The sequence below is a fragment of the Theropithecus gelada genome, chromosome 1, assembly GCF_003255815.1.
Source record: "Theropithecus gelada isolate Dixy chromosome 1, Tgel_1.0, whole genome shotgun sequence".
Classification (NCBI taxonomy): domain Eukaryota; kingdom Metazoa; phylum Chordata; class Mammalia; order Primates; family Cercopithecidae; genus Theropithecus; species Theropithecus gelada.
In genome coordinates this window covers 149,128,796-149,149,860 of record NC_037668.1, presented here as the reverse complement: position 1 = coordinate 149,149,860, position 21,065 = coordinate 149,128,796, and the positions used below count along the sequence as shown (strand labels likewise).

General features: G+C 34.9%; 1 protein-coding gene across 16 annotated transcripts in view; it reads right to left on the bottom strand.

The window, feature by feature from the left end:
• ESRRG (estrogen related receptor gamma) overlaps positions 1-21,065 on the bottom strand; it is a 641,686-nt gene that overhangs the window by 1,074 nt on the left and 619,547 nt on the right. For all 16 annotated transcript variants that reach the window (XM_025358687.1, XM_025358775.1, XM_025358809.1 and 13 more), the window contains 2 exons: positions 14,627-14,896; positions 1-2,885 (listed from right to left, as the gene is read on the bottom strand). The exon at positions 1-2,885 is cut by the window's left edge and continues 1,074 nt beyond it. In XM_025358687.1, the coding sequence (XP_025214472.1) occupies positions 2,641-2,885; positions 14,627-14,896 (515 nt within the window). In that variant the 3' untranslated portion in view covers positions 1-2,640. The remainder of the gene's footprint in view (positions 2,886-14,626; positions 14,897-21,065) is intronic.

Sequence of the window (21,065 nt, the reverse complement as noted above, 5' to 3'; positions counted from 1 at the left end):
TCCCAGGAGTTGTATTTTCTGTTGTTATTTTTAAAGGGATGTGCCAATTTCTGAACTCCTATCACAGCTATAAATTTCAAGTTATTGACCATCTGAATGAATTGCTAATGATGATTTATCTAGAATCACACTACAGTCACTTCTCTACTGAGAAACCACAATCTACAATATAGTCCCATATAGCTAATGATAGATACACAGTATTCCTAGCACTGGGTTGATGTTTCATCAACCCAAGGTATTTTGTTTAAAGCACACAAAGTAGCAATAGTTTTGGAAACGAATCTGCACCAAAAAGTTTTGCAACAACACAGAGCGAGTTAATAACAACATCTGAGAGATGATTGAGCAAAAGCCATATATACAGCATTTAAAAATTAGACTTATCTATATTCTTGAAATATTCAAAGTTTTATTTCTAAGCTATACATTGGTATTCTATAATAAACCATTAGAGAAATTATTCCTTGTTTTGAAAATATTATTATGATTTTGATGTGTATCTGTTCATAATGAATACTTGTTTGGAGTTTCAATCTCTTAATTAATTATTAGGAAGAACCTTATTACTGGTAAGGAATAGAATATACTACTGTAGTCTCCTGAGGAATTGTACATCCAATATTGTCTCTAATTCTACCCTGTGTCTAAAAGCACACACCACAAGAATCCAAACACCACAAGAACAAGACAACAGTCTCTGAATGCAACATAAAATTCAGAAAAGCACAGCAAACATGAAACATTGAAAAGCTGAACTACATTTCTTTTGTTTGTTAGGATTACAATTTTAATTACATCTGTGTACATAGAATAAGACTGTTCACATAGTACAGGGAGCAGCTACTAACACTGGTCCATTGGTATAGCATTTGATGGAGGTTACTGTTTATTGGTTATTCAGCGACTGTAGATTTGGGGGCATCTAATTGATTTCTTCATTAGATTACACCTCTTAACAGTCTGGAACCTGACTGACTTTCATGCTGTGACAATACTGGTTGAAAAGCACATATATTGGCTTAGCTCTTGGTAAAAACTGCAGATTAATTTAAATGAACATTCCTAAATGAATAAACTTATATGGATTAGGTTTTAGAATTTGGTCAGGCGTTTTCTGTCTTTGATGATTTTTTTTTTTTTTTTAATTCTGGCATTTGCCTTATTGCCTCTTAAATGAATACTGGCTCACAGCTCCTTCTGAGACAAGGTCTGTAACTTTGCAAACAGGCAGTATCACATTCCTAACCACCGTGGCAGCTAGAAATCATATGGCAACTGTACCTCCCAAGTAGAGAGGTGCACTCCTGATAATTCTACGGATCTATATCTCATGTGCAGTGCTTATATGTGTGACTACTCAGAGTCACTGTAGGTGTAATCTAATCCTTTGTGTCAGTGAACATTTAGGTAAACTGGAGCTCATGTTAAGAAACTGATGTTTGGGACCAGACTGGCACACAACATAAATTGCATCCGTGATAATATGCACCTTCCCTTCAACTATTGCTTGAGTAAGTTAAATTCCCATATTAATAAATGGCTGAAAAGTGGTAAAGCTGGTACAAAAAAATCTCCATTTGTAAGAAGAAACAAAACATTTTTAAAAATCTTCCTTCAGGATTCATTTGTCCTTCATTATTGTTCATAATTGTTCAAAGCCAGCACAAAATTGCAGTATTCTTATTTCTCTTTAGTATTGCATGAATGAATAAAGCTTAAACTATTCCCTGAAAAAGTTACATAGTAGCTAAACTAACAAATACCTGGAAGACTTGAAAAAACAATTAAGGAATCAAATGGCTGTAACTGATCTAGATGGAAAAGCAATGATAAGAAGCAGCCGATGCAACGTTGCTTAAGTTGTCTAATTAGAGGCTGCTCCCATGAAATCTAATACTGCACTCAGTCAATTCGTATATGTTGCACTGTACTTTTAGGTACGTTGGTTCTCTCTCTTTGATTCCTTAGTCACTGGGGACGGTATGGTTCACAATAAGTTCACTGGCATCCATATTATGGATCTCCATCCTTTGGCAGGGCTGGCTTCCATCTCTTTTCAGTTAGAGACCTCTTTTAAAAGTTCAGCAGCAGAAGGAAGAAAAAGAAAGATGGAAAGAAGATCAGAAGGAAAGGAAAGGGGAAAGGGGAAAGGGAAAAAGGAAAAAAGGGAAGAAAGAAAAAGGAAAGGGGGACGGAAGGATTTTTTTTTTTTTTTTTTTACAACTAAAGCTATTTAAAATTTAGAAAACAGGAGGAAGACGAGTAAAGAGAGGAACGAGAGTAGCAAAGAAAAGAAAGAAGGCAGGCAGGCAGATGGGAAGAAAATAAAGGAGAATGGGAACTAGGAATGAAAGAAGCAAAGAAATAAGGGAGGAGGGAAGAAGAAAGGGAGAAAAAATAAAGAGGAAGAGAAATGTGGGAAGGAAGAGGAAAGAAGATGATGGAGAAAGTAGAAAGAAACTCATCAGGAAGTTATAGAGGAATCTGAAAGCTGCTTCATAGTCTTGCTGCTAAATTGTCAGTGCAGTCTGTTGATTTTTGATGTTGTTAACTAAACTCTAAGTTTCTTTGACGTCACTCTTGGGTTTATTTTCCCTTTTTCAGCATGAAGGATGGGAAGGCCCAGGGAGCTTTTAGTCAGACCTTGGCCTCCAGCATTTCCAAAAAAAGTTTGTGCATGGGGACTTTGCCTTCTAGTTTGATGTTGTAGAAATGCTGCACGGCCTTGGTAGAGGTCTGCCTCAGGAGTGGCAGTGTCATCAGCATCTTGCCAGCTCGACGAGGGTCTTCCATGTGCTGGCCAGCTTCATAATCCTGCAGCGCCTCATGTAAGACATCCTGAAGCTTCTGAACGGCTTCAACATCTTCTATGTGCATGGAGTCTGTGCAATGAAGCAAAAGATATAAGTAATTATATTAATCATAACAAATCTATGTAGACTAGAGTTATAAAACTAGTTATTAAATTAATTATTATTTTTGAACTTCTCTAAGCTTGCAACTGTGATTTGTTCAGAGTCTCACATTTCTTCAGTCTCTATTTCTTTCAAAATTTCCCTACATAATGTTTAATCCTAGCTTAGAAGGTGGGAATTATTAGAAAAGATCTATGATTTAAAGTGTGTATTTTTCCTCCTCAGGCTGAGCAAGAGAAGGCTTTCTTTTAACAGATTACAGTCTTGACTATTTTATTCATTGTCTCATCGAGGTTTATATTCATATACTCAACAAACAACCATGGAAGGCCATCTATTAAGAGTATTATCTTAGTGCTGTGTAGGGGAAGGTTGTTTAAAATTCCCATCTTGCCTGGAAAAGCCAGTATTTCCCAAAGAGGGGAAAAAATTGATGACTAAGTTCCTAAGAACTCCATGTGAATACACTGAATCTAGCACTACACAGAAATCACAATACATTATTTATCCTTTTAGGATGTTTAAAGTTGTAGTATCAGTTCATTAAAACGTCCTTACATAGTCTACTTCCCTGATGAAAAACAAATGGTGTCTTCAGATCACTGAGTTCTGAAATATTTTTCACATTTGTAAAGGTGAACTTTACCCTTAAATGAATAATTTGAACATCTAATTCCATCAAGCAAAGAAAGGGTTAACAAGGTTGCCAAATTATTCTTGTGAGAAATGTGAGATGTGGGGAAAAAATAAAAGTTACAGCTCCAGCTCTAAAGCAGACACTTAATTATATACAAGTTTGAATCATTTAGCACGTTTTATTGATTCTGATGACAGTTTATCTGTTAATTACACATAATGGAGTCTTTGGGGGATTCTTCATGTTTAATAATTCTAGTTCTCTGAGAATGCTGAGCTCTAAGATATATGTAGTTAGCCTAATCTTTCATACAATTCAAACATAGATCACATGAACAAAAAGAGAGAGGGAATGTAATTTAAAAGCAAGTGGCTAAACATATAATAAAAAAGAAATATGGCAAAATAATTAAAAGATAGATATAACCAGTAGCATGTCTTAAAATTTATTCGTATTTTGTTTAGGTTTTTTTTTTTTTTTTTTTTTTTTCCATTCACATTGTCATTTTGAATCATTCCACCACATCACTGGTGAATTGATCACTATTAACATTAGTTAGTTTAACAACATCTCTTTAAAAAAAATTTGAATAATCTGGAATAAAATTGCTTATAAGTATTTACTGCTCAAGACTCAATTTCTGCCTGGCAGAGCAAAAACAAGGAATTTTTCCAAAGTGGGAAATAGTGTTGACAGTGTGCCCTGGAGCGGGATTCAAGTCACTCCCCAACATACGCCTAGCCTTTCCCTGTGGATTATTTCTAACCAGCTTCTCTCCAGTCTGGTTCCTCTCAGCATGGCAATCTTATCCACCTCCTATGGTGCTGTCTCTTAGAAACAAACACACATAATTTCTAAAGTTGTCTAAGGGTTGGTAATGTTAGGGACAGAAAAGCATTCATAGAGACGATGGCAACATGCTCTGATATTCTTTCTCTCTCTCTATTTTTGCACTTAAGTGCTAACCGAAGGAAAAACAGGAGGTATGGGGAAACACCATGGTGAGTCTCTAGGTACACAAAAGACTGTAATAAGGACCTTGTGCATAAGGGAACAGAGACGAGTTGGATTTTCCCAACTTAGGCTGGGTCTAATAATTAGCTCTCTACATGAAAACAGAGTAAAAGATGGAAGGAGGAAATGGGAATTATACTCTGCAGTGACAAAACCAACTTGAAATAACTATTTTCCAAGTAGATCAAAAACACACCAGAATAAAAATAATACATTTACCATTTATTAAGCACCTATTTCAGGTGAATGTGGCCTCATTTTACCTCCCCAAACCCTAGAAGCCAGGTGGCACTGGTAATATGTGTGAGACTCAGGTTTAAATTAAAGATGCTTCAAATTAATAATGCTGCTAGAATATAAAACACTAAATGTGCACTCCCTTAAAAAATGAGATGAATTTCCCTCTAAACACATCCTGTTCAAACTCCCATCTTCACCAGCCATCTACTTTACAATATTCCTAATGAAGACATTGCCAGTCATATGAAAAGTATGTAGAGTATTCTCCTTGATAAAAGGCAAAACTAATTATTATTAATTTCTTCTTTAAGTTTTCCTAAATCTGTCTCCAAATTATATCATTTGGTCCTGTTTCTAACTACTAGAACAATACAGGATAAATTTCCTTTTTCGACATGGCATATCTTTAAATGCTTGAAGTCAGCTACACAGTTACCTCGGCCCTACCCATAGTCTTGCCTTTCCCACTACTCTTGCCCAGCAGGAGATATATTATAGGATGTCATGGGAAATGAGGCAAGAACAAATAGCAGAGAGATATGCTCACAAACAGCAATTAAGACTTCAAACTATTCTTTAAAGGATGTGATTTAGCATGAGAGATTTAAAAATGATTTAATCAAATTACTATGATAATTTAACTTCCCATTTACAGAAAAGATTCTAACTCATTTTAGCTTTACCCATTCTCGGATCTGCTAACATTTTAAATGCAAACTCACTAAATCTGAACTATTTAATTAGACAATGATTCAGCTGGCAGACTGCTGAAGAAAATATTAATCTCCATTAGGAATCCTAGTTCAAGTTCTGGATCTGTAGTTTTAATCTCTGTTTTGTTCTTTTGGTTAAATTTACACGTGACGCCAGGCTCAGTAGAACTGGCATTAATGTATATAATTATTTCATTTTCATTGTTCATGCTGGTTTCTTTTTAACTGTGCTTTAAAGGAAATAGTTCTAGTATTTGTGCTAATGGGAACCAGCTAAACTTAATGGATATCATAAGTTTATGAACTAACTAGACAGGACAAGGCTACATATTAAAAACAATGGGTGAGTTCTTAAAAATCTTGGATACTGGGCCCAAGTCTAGATCTATTAAGTCAGAGACCAGAACTAGGATATCAGCATTGCTAAAGGTCTAGGTAGTTCTACAGCCAAGCCAGGATTGAGAACTACTGAATTAGACAATAAGACAAACAAATACTATTCCAAAATAATCAATATTTCAAAACATAACCAGAGTGTATATAACACACATATTATTGCCTATATATTAAGTCTAACACCTAATAATAAAACAGAACTTTATCATAACTTCCAATATTTTACTCTGTGAAAGGGATCCTAAAAAAATGTGTCTAGTTCAGATCATTTACTTTGGGAAGATAGCTAAATATCATCATCCTTACAGCTGCAAATTTAATAAGACTTAGAGCCACTGAAAAAGAAGATTTTATTTTTATATCTTCCCTAGAATAAAATATTTCCCTACTCTATGATAGAAAATATTAATCATTGTGTGCACAGACATAGCTAATCCAAAATACCTAAGTCTCGCTTGAGAACTTTCTTCAGGACTTTTAGACCATTCTTGGCAATACTTTCTCAAGGGTGCCAAATCTCATTTTGAATGTGGAATTGAATATTAGATACAGGCACAGTATATTCAAATTTGAGCCTAGTATATAACATAAACCAACAGTCCGTGTAAAACTTTTCTGTGAAACGCAGGACTTGATTTTCTTTGATGTTTGTAAACTGCCGACATAAAGATGGGTAGTAAGGGAAGGGTGAATGGGACTCTCTCCAATCATTGAATGAATGAAACAGAATGTGATGGACAGAATAGAGAAGTGGAAAAAGGTCTATTTTCTAAAAGAGAATTTGTATCTTTAAATTTCCATATGCAATATATATGGCACCTAACAGAGTGGTTCTTTGGGTAGCAATTGACTAGGGTACTGAGGAACACTGGTTGATTACCATTTGAAATTGACTCTAAATTAACAGATATAGTAGAATTTTTTTAGCCTTTCCAAATGTTCACATAAAAACAACAACAACAACAACAACAACAAAAACAGCAACTGCATGGCAAAACTAAAAACTCAGGGACATTTACAGAAAAACTAGGTGACTGGGTATTCCCAAAATATACATACATTCACACACACACACACACACACACACACACACAATGAGGTCTATGTGTCTCTGCATCCCCAGATCTGTACTTATGTAGACAGATGATGTTGGCCTAGGAAGAACGGCCAACCCTGGCAGGCATCTCAAGTGCCCAGGTTGTAATCTGATTCTAGGCTTCAACCAGAAAATATTTAAAATGAACATGGAATATTTTGTCACACCAAATAGAAAAGATATTATCTAGAACTACTAGGTATTCAAAAAGATTTCAGAAGCCAACCCGAAGAGGTTCCCACTGACAAAAATGGGACAATTTTAACTTCAAAAAGGATTATAATTGAGACTGATTGAAATCCATTAAATATGTTTGAATACTTGTGTTTATAATATTTTTTCAATAGGACACCAATTATCTACTCTGAAAGCTGGTAAATAAAGAGAAATAAGAAAGCACTTATACTACTCTTCCTAAACAAATTGTATCGCTGGTAACCAAATAAGAGATAAGAGAAAGCATTACTTTATACATATCCCACCTACTGAATGAAAAAAGAAAAGAAAAATGACAAAATCACAAATCACTATTTTTCAACCCCCAGTGATTAATAAATTTAGGTAATGAATGTCAACAGTTGCTAATATCACAAAAAGAGAAACAAACATTATGTATCTTGCAATGAACACTACATCACTTATAGGTGCCATAGGGATGAAACCTGAGTCTGATTAAGTCTCCAGATCCAGTTGCCAATTTGCACAAAATGCAACGGGCAGAAAAAACGTGATGAACTTCTCCAAGACTATGCAATCTTCAAAATCCAGACAGTGGAAAACCCTGTAGGTCAAATGCCCTGGCATCTTTAACTAATAAATTGTAGGAAAAATAAAATGAAGGAGGAACTTTGGAGTACTGACTTAAAAATTCATCCATTTTTTTATGGGTAAATGAGCAAGACTAAATTGTAGTAGCTAAGTATACACATTTATTTTTAAAAAAAACTATAATAAAAGGAAGTGATGACTATAAAACTCAGGATAGGATAGTGATTACTTTTGCGGGAAGGGAAGGGGCTGAGATAGGAACGACACTTGAAGGGCTTTCAGGGGTTACATCACAAGTTTTATTCTTGATCTTGCTCATGTACTCATTGTGGTAGGCTGAAAAATGGCCCTGAAGATATTCAGTTCCTAATCTGTAGTACCTGTGAATGTTACCTGCTATGGCAAAATGAACTTTGTAGATGTGATTAAGGTAAGGATCTTGATACGGGAGATTATCCTAGATTATTCAGGTGGGCATTCAATGAAAGCAGTGTCCTTAGAAGCAAAGGAAGAAGAAGGCAATGTTACCACTGAAGCAAAATGCTACTCCTGGCTTTAAAGATGGAGGAGGGTGCCCTGAGCCAAGGAATTCAGCCCTAGGAACTGGGAAAGGCCATGGAAATGGATTCTTCCCTAGAGTCTCCAGAGGGAGCGAAACCCTGGTCATACATTGTCTTACACCTAGTGAAACTGATCGACATTTGACATCCAGAACTGTAAGAGAATAAATACGTGTCATTTAAAGCCATCAAGTTATGGTCATTTGTTAATGCAGCATAAGAAACTCATACACTCATTAAGGTCTATATTTTTGTGTGTTTTCTTTTGCATTAAAATGATATAGATAAAAAGAGAGAGAGAAAGAAATTTCTGATGGAATGGTCTCTTCTAGAAAGTAACGAATCAAGCAGAATTCTATCACAGCTGTAGAAACAGGTGGCAGAAATATCAAGGAAGCTTTTCACATATCAAGTAGGGAGCTAAATCAAAAAAAAAAAATGTTTAGGTTTCTTCCAACCCAGAAACCTTATGATTTTAATATTGAAAATAGTAATAATAATTCTGATTTTTCTGCTTAACCATGGTGACAATAAATAGAACTTTCCATTTCAGAGCTCTCCATTAAGATACTTTTAGTTTTTTTGGAAGGTCTGTTTTCCTCATTTCTTGCTGTGGCTAAACAGCTAACTTTCTTTGACATTTACACCAGCCACACAAATCACTCTGACTCTATTTATATAAAATATTGAACCACAGAAAACCTCCGTGGCTGTGATTGTAGTTTCTTTCCTTCAGGCTCCTTACAAGTCCCAAATTACTGTTTAAATTGTTATGTTTACCTTGCAATATGGGATTTACCTGCTAGATCTTTTCTATTTTTCTATAATTACTTAAGGCCTTCTGTCTCTCTCTCCATATCTTATACTTTTCCAGGGGGTTTCTAACTCATTTTGCCAAAAGTCATCAGGATAATTACAGTACACTGGGTAAGTTAATGTTGATATCAGTTTGGTTAGTGAAGAGTTCAACATTTCACAACATCATAGATGATCTGCACCATGCTAATGACCTTTCGTAACAGAGCTCATTATCTTAAAATATATAGATGAAAACAATGTTATGCTATAATCATTTCCTGGAAATAAGCAACTGCAGAGTATTTTATGTGCTTACTGCCCAGATAATAAGCACATATTACCCAGGTATTTACTCAGGTAAATATCTTTGGAAGGCCAAAGCTATCTGCAGCAAATATTTCCGATACCATGCCAAGACACAGTGATCATTGAACATGGAAAAAAACATTTAAGAGTCAGCTTTTATGTTTTTACCTAAAAGTTGCAATACTGTAATATGTTTAAAATTTAAGGGTTGTATTAAATTTAAAAAGCTCACTTCCAAAATATATTATTCTAAATAGAATTAAAATAATTCAGTGAAGACAGACTTGAGTAAAAACCAATGAAAAGTAAACTAGGAGATGGAAGGTTATAATTTTGATTTCTTATTTACCTGATAGTATTACTTATGGTTTGTTCTGGGTAAAAATCAGGAACAAAGTTCTACCTGCCACACAAAGCTTACATATATTCATTTCTCATAAAACGTTATAATTTCTTGGTAAGCATTTCATGTCCAATTTTGTTTGTTACTTTCTTGGGTAGTTTTATAGTCTTCTAACTCCTAGAAGATGGCAAGATAAAGGAAGTGGGCATGACATTATCAATCAAATTAAAACTACTAACTTGGGCTCCCAGATGTGAAATTATAATGGGTAAAGTCTTCTGCATTAATCCTTTTAAAAACATGTATATAATTATTTGTGGAATAGAAATAGCTTGTTGATAGCAAAGGACAGAAGGTCCCACCTTCTGCCTCATAATAGCCATGCATGATTATCAGCTTTCTTCACATACTTGTAAAATGATATTGGACATGTCTACTGCACAGGTATGTTGTGGAAATCAAATAAGATTCCCTAGAAGAAGCTTAAAAAAGGAAATGTCTACAGAAAGATTCTGAAAAAGGATATTCTCTTGACCAGCAGCTAAAACTATCTCCAGAATATCAAATCAACTAATTTAGCCAAAATTTTGTAAAATTGACTAAGGCCTAGTTTTACTTTACACACATAACCTCCCCCCCACCCGCTGCCCACACACACACAACATTCACACACACATGCACCTATATATATATACATGTATAAAACCAAACTGGCCACCTTTACTTAAAAGTAATAAATCTAAAATTTGTAGGCCATTTAAGGGATAGTAGACATTACTTAATTCACCTGCCTTCTTTTACAGATGAGAAAACAGTTATGTATTTAAGTGACACATTATCAAAGGAGGTGAAATTTGGAATTAGAGAGTAGAAAACATTCCTCTTTTTAGGTAAAATGTGTATATATAATACAATATGATATGCATGCTATATATGCATGGATGTGTGTATACATATGTGTATATATATGTGTGTGTGTATATATATCCTAAACAGAAGGTATTACTATTTAATCGGGGGGCTACTAGGAAAACCATATCTAAAAAGGCTCCCCTAATGGAGTGGTAATGAAAACACACTAAGCCAAACCTATATGAGGGTCCAAATACCCTAATTAAATATGGTACCCATTCCAGTATCCTACAGCAATCATAAACTTTCTATACCTTGAAATTATACAACTCTGCATACATAACCGATTGTCCTTAAGAACAACAGAATGCTGTCATGAGGTCATTCTAGCTGTTTATGATTTTAAATTGATAACCAAATCATTACTTGTAGCTTGATATCAATAGGTGCTATTATTCTGGAAATAATGTGTAGAAGTTAAAAAGAAAACTCGACTTGAAACATGTTTATTCTTGAATGGATTAGGCTCACCTGGCTTCAGGCTGGGGCAGGGGAGGGGTGACAAAGACAGGGATGTGAGTGGCAGATTTAGGGATTGAAGGGCTTATGACTTGAGCAACAGAGAATGGTCAGACTAAAGTGATTCATTAGCTTAAACTGCTTTTCACCTTACAGTATATAATTTCAAACAAATTCTTAACATAAGAATCAAAAGATCCAATGAAGATAAATAAATCCCATCATATAATCTTACCGAGGTGCTTATAGAAATATTTTACTATATTTTCTAATACAGAGATGAAATTAATTATAGAATCATAGAATTCCAGAGTTGGAAAGAATTTGATATTAGTCAAACCTCTTGTTACATACATGAAAAAACTGGGGCCTAAGAATTACAATATTAAAATTGTGACCTAGAGTTTTCTTTTAAAATTCAATTTTACATAGATATATCAGGGATGCAATAATTACTCGAGGTTGTTAATACTCAAAAATAAGATAATGTATAGCTTAAATGAGACTGTAAGTTTCTTATCTTCAAAAGCAATTGAAACTATTATTTAGGGTTTTCAAAGATTTGAATGTGAAAACTGTAGAATTATAACAGTTGATGACATATTGTTGTTTTGGCCATACAGATGAAGATAGAGTTTCCAGGGATGTTCTGGTGTTATAAGTATTTCTGAATTCACTTATGACAGAAACAAAGCTACAAAAAATATGGTAGACATCATCAGGAAGCCTGTTTTCCAAGCATAAGCACAACATTTATAGCTATTGAATAAAGACGGATATTTAAAATAAGCTAAAATTTAAATAAACAAGACAATGGTTGTTAACACCTACATCCATGCAGGAAAAGCTAAGATATCTACTTAAATTACACTGAAATAGATTTTCATTTTTGCACAAAAAATTACTTATATTAATCTGGAAGTCCTAAACACACAGGCACGCGTGCGCACACGCGCATTCACACACACACACACACACACACACAGAAACAACAACAACAGCAACAACAAAAATAGAAGCCCTTTAGGGTGTCTAAAGTATTAAAATATTTTTATACTGATATGTGCATGGGCAGTTTAAGAAACCTACATTGGATCTAAGCAAGTTTGAGTCTACACTCTATCTTGGATCTACAACTTCATTGCTGTGCTCCAAATAACAGTCAAAAATGGAATAAAATAACATCATATTAACAGTATCAAAGAAACTGACTTTCTGAGTTGTTTACCCCAAACTAAAATGATGGGGCTTGCAGGTTAGGTGGGTGAAGAAAAGGCCACAGTTACACAACACAGTAGAGGTGGCACAATTTACAGATTAAAATAGTCCTTAGAGTACTTAATCAGTTATTCTTTAATATGGACTCTGATTCAATTGATCTTTCTTGGTATTGAGGGACTAAATGAAAGATGGAATCACCTGCAAGAATATTTTGGGACAGAGACTTTTTTTTAGAAGAAGCAATGGTACTCAACTACCATGATAAGAGAAGAAAGGGGAGCTGATTGACCATTTCTGACTTTAGACATGAAAAATAAATGAACTAATTCTTTAAACATTTTCTAATCATCAGTCACTGCTGTGAGGTAGTCACTTCCTCTCCCAGAAGTAGAATATGTGGATTAGGACATTTATCTATCAGAAATATTAATGTTTACACTTCTAAGCAACAGAGACAGAAATGCTGCTACTAATTCAGGTACTCTAAATTATAATACTTAGTCATAAAGTATACATCCAATATCTAAAATTATATAATTTTAGCAATTTTGTTGATAAAATTTTAGCATTGCTCAGCATTCATGGTTAGTTAATAATTTTAAAAAGCAACTTGAAACATAAAAGATATAACACAGGCTTAGTATATTTTAAAAACAACCAAGTAAATGTTTTAAATTAGAATTGTTTCATGATTGCCAAATAAAAATTTTTCCCAAAACCACTGTTGTAAAATATTTCATCTAATTATGAGAGATGGTATAATGTGAAGTCCATACAAACTAATAAATCCTCACAAAATTTCTACCCCATCTCTCACTCTGGTCTTCTGGAGAGGAAGGGCAGGGGATTCTTCAGGGTTCCTAATCACAACGTCGTTTGTCATAAGAAATCATATTTTATAATTTCACAGGAGAGTAGAAGAAAAGAGGCACATGGTGTGGTGAGGAAGAGGGTTATAGTCACAATTAAAACTGTGAAATGCTAAACTCCATTATGAAGACAAATAGGAAGGTACAACTTCATTGTTGAAAACAATTTCCCTCCTATCAGTCCAAGGATTCATGCATCAATATTGTAGATGAACTGTTAATTACAAAATCAATTAAAAATTATTTCTAAAAACAGTCACGCGTCCCTGGCTCTCATGGGGGCAATTTGGGCAGAAGGTCTCATCTCACTAGGACCGCGCCAAATCACAAAGTCGTCATCCACAAGTAAGCAAAAGCAATCTGGTTTTTCATTTTTCAGCGCGGCTGAGCCCAGCCTGAGATTGATCGTCACATATGGCCCCAGAAAACAAACTGTCAATACCTTGAATGCTGCAGAATTTGAACAAATAGCCGTCCGCCCATTCAAGCCACTCATTGCATCCCATTTAACAGATTTTATTGACAGTTTCCTTCTTGTAATTAAAGGGAAAACTACTGGCCGGCAACCAAGATAAAGTTCAAAGATAGGGTCAAAACAAAAGCAGATGGAGGGGCACGGTGTGACTGTCAATGGTACATAGCATCAGAGCATGTTATTGACACACAGGTATCTAATGATCGGCACGTCATTAACGAGGGATCTATCCTGAACTTTATGCAAATGCTAAAAGAGACTTAAGACCATAATAAAGCATTAAGAGAGGCACAAAGGGAAAAACAACAAAGCACCAACGATTTTTACTTATTAGAAGTTGTTCTCTGTTTTAGCACGTTACGGTTCAAATGTAAAGAACAGTTATTCCCATAATTCTTAACCCTTACTGCATAGACAGAATTTGACTTCTAAAGAACTCCAGAATGTAAGAAAACAGTGTTGTTTGATAACCAAAACTCAAAGAAACACTAAATATATTTTCTCAATTGCACAATTTGCATTTTTCAGGGAAAAATGGTTTGTGTGTTTCAACAATTCCCTTGTTTTAACTTATGCATAAAAGACAATGGAACTAATTTTGTCCCGGGAGTGTCCATTTATGCTATTCCTACAAGAGCTTTTGCTTTGCTGCAATCCAAATTAGTAAATGCATTAGTTGATAAAAGTTTCAAAGCATTCAATAAGCAAGTCAAATGAAATTAATTCCTTTTAAGTATATTTTTCTTATTTCTAACTTTTCACTAGAAAGCTATACTGATTATAATTTTGCTGACTCATACAAAACTTACAAACTAGGTCTTGCAAATACCTGAAGAAGTTTAGGAGAGTGGTAAAACTGACATACAAAAAAATGTAACAATGACTATGTCAGTATGCCAACCTGAATTAGCAAGAGCTATAGCTTTGAGGGTGACAAATTCTTCTTTCTCCAGCTTCATGCTCTTGTATTTCTTTACCAGCTGCAGGATAGCATTATTTAGATCAAGAAGGCCTGCTAATTTGGACTGGTCTTCGTCCATTATATAATCGTCTGCATAGACAAGTTCATCCTCAAACGAAAGAGACCGGTATACGACACCAAGGATCAAAATTTCCATCCAAGCACTCTGCAGAAGGCTCATCTGGTCCGCCAGGGACAGCGTGGAGAAGCCTGCATGGAAAGATGGGCAGATCAAGTTACTTTAAAGCCATAATTTCATAATGCAACATTAGTTTCATATGGTAGCTGGCTTCTGCATCAGTGCTCAAAATTATGCTGAGCTTTGATTAGAAGCTCTTAAAATTTCCCCTGGATCACTTTGCGAACAGCAAAGTGAAAGTTACAAACCAGCTTCTTCAATTTGGGGGTATTTTCTATAAGTTTTATAGACACAGCTTAGGGGAATATTATAGAGATGTTGTTTTCTTTCATTCAAGAAGAAAATACCATGTAATCTTTAAATATATTTGATTTCTGGTTGAAGTCTTTAGGAACCTCTTATAAGAAGTCAGATTTTCAACTATCTGATCTCTAAAAACTACTACTGGAAAACAACATAAAAGTAAAAAAGAAAAAAAAAGAAGAAGGAGAAGGAGAGAAGGAGAAGTAGCAGCTAAAAATAAAAGATAAACGAACAATTTAGGCCATAGCACAACTTGGAAACATTTCTGTATAATATTAATAGTTACAAGCACAATGGATGATGAGTTACAACTAGGTGAGCCTTCTTAATTGGCTATTTCCCCTCACTGATACTTAACATGAATTTCTTTTAAAATTAGTGATAATTGGTATAAAAGAAAGTGGAATACTTAGCAGCCTGGCCTCCTCACCAAATAGAAAAGCCCCATTCACTATTATTACTAAGATCCAATTATTTAAAAAGTTAAATATAAATAAAGGTAACAGGGTTTGGTGCAAAGGAGTCAGATTCTGAATGTAAATACTGGCTCCACTCAGCTACTGGCTCTTTCGCCTTGAGCAAGAGAAATTAACTTGTATCTTAAATTTTGTATTTGAGAAATATAAAATATTACCTACCTAAACATTAGGTTATAATCTGCAATTCAGTAAGTGTTGCTGTATGATTAATATATGTTATTTTTATCTGAATTACCTATGTGATCAATTCTTTTCTGCAAATCTGGGATGCATTCATACATGCACATTTAAAGTCCCTCTGAGCTTGAGAAAACATATGCAAAATAATTAAAAAGAAAATGCTGTTCAATAGAGAAAGAGGAAGCAGTACAATTAAGCCTACTTAGGAGTGAAGATATATATTTATATATCAGAGGAACTAGATCTGTATTCTAAAGTGAAGATACTTGATGATCAGAAGCTTTTCCCAAGTCCTAAAAAAGAAATGTTTCTTAAAACTTCACTTTTATTTCCAAGTGTCTGCCTAAGACTTCTAAGGGTAACCACCCACCTCATGGCTTCTGAGGACAGGGGTACCATCATTTAAGGTCCTGCCACCAGTAATTCTACAGAAAGGAAGGGCCGTTTTTAATAATGCAACTTAAGAAATCTATTTTTACTCCCTTTCTAGACATTATTATCCAAATCATAAAGAGCCACTGGTGACCAACCTTTTTAGGCTACTGCTTATGGTCACTGTTGCTGTCCTTTTCATTCATATCAAATTGTGCATATCCCATATGATATTAGAAACTACAGCACAGTAAAGAAAAGGAAATGATTTCCTGACCTATTGGTGAAAAATAGTGGTTTGCCATTTGGTACCATTAATTATAAGTGCTTAATAAAATCATCAGAAGGGATGAGTCAAGCTTTTCTTAAGGGAGTCTTTAAGGTATATATAAAAATGCATTTCTTTCATTGTTTATCATGGTGCTTACATGTTATTTGACAGGATTGATTTTGGACTGGCTGTGTAAGTCTTTTTCTTATTCTGTTTTTGTCATTGCGTTTGGGGTTAAATTAATAAATATCCTCTTAGAGATATAAAAACTGATAACATTTTAAACAGCGATTCAACAGAGAAAACTAATTGTTTAACCTAATAGGTTAGGCTCCAGATGCTTTTAATTTCAGCAATGTTATATTCACAACAAACAAACAGAAAACCACATTGCTCTTTTTTCTATCCCCCTCCAAGGAAAAAAGATGCAATGCAAATCCAAATATCGACCTCAAGAACACATACTAAGTAAAAATTTCTTGTGTAAATTAAAAGACAAAAAACATCATCTGGAAAGTTATGAGCAAAAATGAATGGGTCTTTTCAATTTGTCTTAGTTTTCTTGTTCCTTTTCATGCTCCCAAGCCGCAGTTTTTCTGCAGCAGCAGATGGACAGAGCATGTAGCCCGCAGCACCTTCCTGTGACAGCCCTATTCTCCCTCCCAGACACTGCTGTTAGTAAATAGATTTACACATTCTCCAATCTCCACACATCTTTCTGCCGAATAATTAAAAGCAGGATGATTAGTTTATTGAGTGGAAGGAGGAACTTTTTTATTGAGGTCCATCCACGATTTTATCAGGGCCAGCACTTTTACGGTTGTCAGGGGGGTGCAGGCATCCAATTTTTCTTATCTGCCTGATTAATACAAACGCTGTTTCAGGACGCATTAATTAACAGATACAAATCTACGTTCTCATGGAAGGATCAATACGGAGAAGAAAAGAGGCATCAATGTGAATTTAGTGCTGATGATGGAGAAGGCACGCTATCGACATTTACGTGCACGGAAACTTTAAAGTTGCACCGGGCCCCCTTTGTCCCTGTGATTTACAATTAACAATGTTCCAGCCATAACAACATTTCACACATTTCTTTGGGGTTTAATTAACCAAAAAACAATAAAATTTCATTTTTAAAGTTGATCCTGCAATTTATTTCTTCTATATTGATGGTTGTGTGTGCGTACGTGTGTGCATGTGTGTGTGTGTATCCTTCTTGCAACCCTAACTTTTTCCTTTTGCTTCTCTACAAAATAAAAAGAAGGAAAAAAGGGGAAGAAAAAGCTCTTCCCCCCTTTTTTTTTTTTTTTTTGGTCAGGGAGCATGAGGAGATGGATATGGCACAAAAGGTTTGACACGTTTGCTTGATTGATATCCTTAAGTATATTTCAGCTGATTAAAGGAAGTATAATTTTTGCAAATCCAAAGGAAAAAGGACAATCTATGCTTACAAAATAAAATAAAAGTCTGAACGTCTATCTTTTCTTGGTCTAGAAATTGCTGGCTCTCATTTTAACCCTTTCCTACCACACCACTGCAGTCTGGAAACTAGTACAAAGAGCTCTCCTGCCCAAATGCCTGAGCAGCAGTTAGACAGCCTTGTTACGAGATAGTCATGTTCATCTGGTCACTAAGGAGGCCAAATACATAATAGAAATTTTATCTTAATTACATAAAATTATTTTGCCTTTTCTTTAGGAGTATTAGCTATGTTGCACATACATAAAAACGCATGGATAAAATAACATTTTTATCAATAGACCTGAGCAATGTCTAAAATTCTAAATAACCGAGGCCTAAATGAAAATGCATGTTTTAATAAACTGAGTTGAAGGAATTTTCTTAAAACATAATTGCTCTATTGGCTTACACATGCTTGTATCCAAATGATAATTACTTGTTTGTGTTTTTAACAGGCATTGAACAGTATTTTATAGCTCTTGGGCTATGAGTTAGAGGTCTTCATCATCTGTAATATTTAGCTATCTTTGGAGAGAAATCTCTTTACCAAGTGAAATAAAATATGCTTCGTAATTGTGTCGTTTGAACTTCATGTTTTGTACATCCTGGAACCTTAATCTTTGGTGTGTGACAGGTTATAGTTTTAAATGTTCAGCCGTATTACAGCTTTTTAAAATACACTGATACCATGGCACATTTTTTCTTCCCCAGCTACAGCCCATTCCGTGCATATCACTGACAACTCGGATCTCTCTTCATCTCTGTCCCAGAGTCAGTGCCATTTAATGTATCTCAGGCATTTTGCTTGCAGAATGACTCTCTACCTTGACCCGCAGTTAAATAGCATGTTTATCTGCAATACAGTGTGCTCCAAATAAACCAGATGACAGTTGGGAATAACATCATTTGGAAGGATTGAAAAGCTTCTCAAGAGGCAGGTACCCCTGAGGTAATAGGCTTGAAGAAAGCATGTTTTGTGCCAACCGTCTTGCCTTCTTCTACTGGAAACTTCGGAGGTTGACAGTGGTGCCATGGGCACTCGTCAAGCACTTTTTTTTTTTTTTTTTTAGCCTGGCAAACTGATGCACTTTGCAGTCAACTTACAAAAAAGGCTAAGCGTTTGAAAGTGTGAAGGGCAAAAAATATCTGACGGCTAGTCTTCAAAAATACACTTTCATTTCAGAAAGCATAAATGTTTATTTCCCGAACAGAGTGTTGACAGAAATAGGCTGCAGCGCAGGCATTTGGGTTTAACCCCTGCTAGGCATTTTCTTCTCGGCTGCTTTCTTGAAATAGAGAGCAAGCATTTTAAATCTTCAGGGCATCCGTTAATATCAGTTAATCATGGCATTGATTTGACTGATCACAGTTTTTGAACTGTGGTTTTCCTGTTCCACAAAAAAATCAACATTTTTCAACAAATAGCATATCATACTAGAACTATAATTATGCCATAATGACTCACTGAGATCACAAATGAAGTTCATTTTGAGCAGCTGATTGAGCAATGCAACGTAAGCTAGATTTTTTTCTTTCCCGTACAAATAAACCTAATGTTTACAGGACCCAGAGCATAAAAGAATAACAGTGGCACTAACATTTGGTCTTAGCTACCAATAGACACACAGATGCATAACCCTTGCTAGAGATAAACTTATTTTGTATTTTTAAGCCAGATGTTCTTTTCACATATGGGGCAGACTTATCACTTTGTCCTATGATTCACAAAACACACAGCTCAGGGGCTTGTAGGAAACTTTATACATATATATATATGTAAGTCATATATATATATAGTCCCTTGCAGGAGACTTTATATATATATGCACACAGATTTTTTTTTCATGAACTAGAACTCAGTAGGAGCTAGAGTTAAACATCTACAGATGGTTAACTGCAGAAGTGAAAGCTGGAACATCTACATGGTGCTATCAGAAGCATCTTATTTAAAATTTATTTAAAATTTTTATTTAAAAGGGATAAGAATGATTATATTATGTTTGTGCTTAAGCCTTAGCTACAATACCCATAATACTCTTCTTTGTATCTTTACTCTTTTGGGCTGACCATAATCCAGATTTCAATAATTTAGATTCAATCACAATTGGGTGAAATGTAAGAATAATTGACAAAAATGGAAAATAGCTCCCTTGCTAGCTAATTTAATCATTTGTTTCAACATTTGTTGATTCCATAAGAAATCTATTTCTTTAGCTCTGTTTTTATACTTTAAGTAGGTTTCACATTGATTTTATGGAACTATTATTTTAAAATAGTGGTTAAACAAGAAAAGTACATATTCCCAAAATCTAAAAGGCAGGACTCAGGCTTTAATACAATTTTGTATATAAAGATAGAAGTGACCACCTTCTATAAAACTGAGCAAATGATCTAAGTAGTTGTGAGGAACTAAAGGACAGGAGAACAGAAACGCGAAGGTAATATCTACCAGTCCAAAACAGAATTATCATTGTTAACTGAATTTACCGGTCCAATTGACCACTGACCACTCATGCTGATTATATAAACAACCAAATGAGTTTACAATTAGCCCAATCATACAAACAGAAATTGAAAACATGCCCCCATAGAAGTGGTGAACTGCTTTCTTTAGCAATTATTCCTGGTTTTCCAGTCAGCTTGCTAGAAAAATTTAAAATATAATAGCAGCTAAGAAAAAATATTTCAAGTGACAATACAGGAAAGACTCAATATGATGACAAGAGGTTTTGTTTTGTTTCATTTCGTTTTTTGTAAGTGGGTGGTTTTTTAACAACTGCCAACCTACTCTGAAAAGTACTAGAGACAGGGCCGATGAATGCCTAATAAGAATGTAAAGACCATCTATACAGAGTGTGCAGTTCCTCTTTGGAAGTCCTTACTTACCCCTACTTACCTACTATTTCTGAATGACTGGAGAGGATCTGAAATAATTCCCTTAGCTTTTCCCAAACTCCCTCTTACCTGACCTCAACTTTACTTCGCTTATCCTTTCATCTAAGCCAAGAAGAAAGAAAAATTGTTGGAGGGCATGGAGTCAAGTATAGGCTGAGCTGCCTTAAAGAGGGAAATCTAATGGCTTTCTTTTCCTACAACCTTTATTTTTTACTAGTTGAAAATAAGTTCCGCCTGGAAAGTTTTTTTTGATGTGACTGAAATTTGTTTGACCAT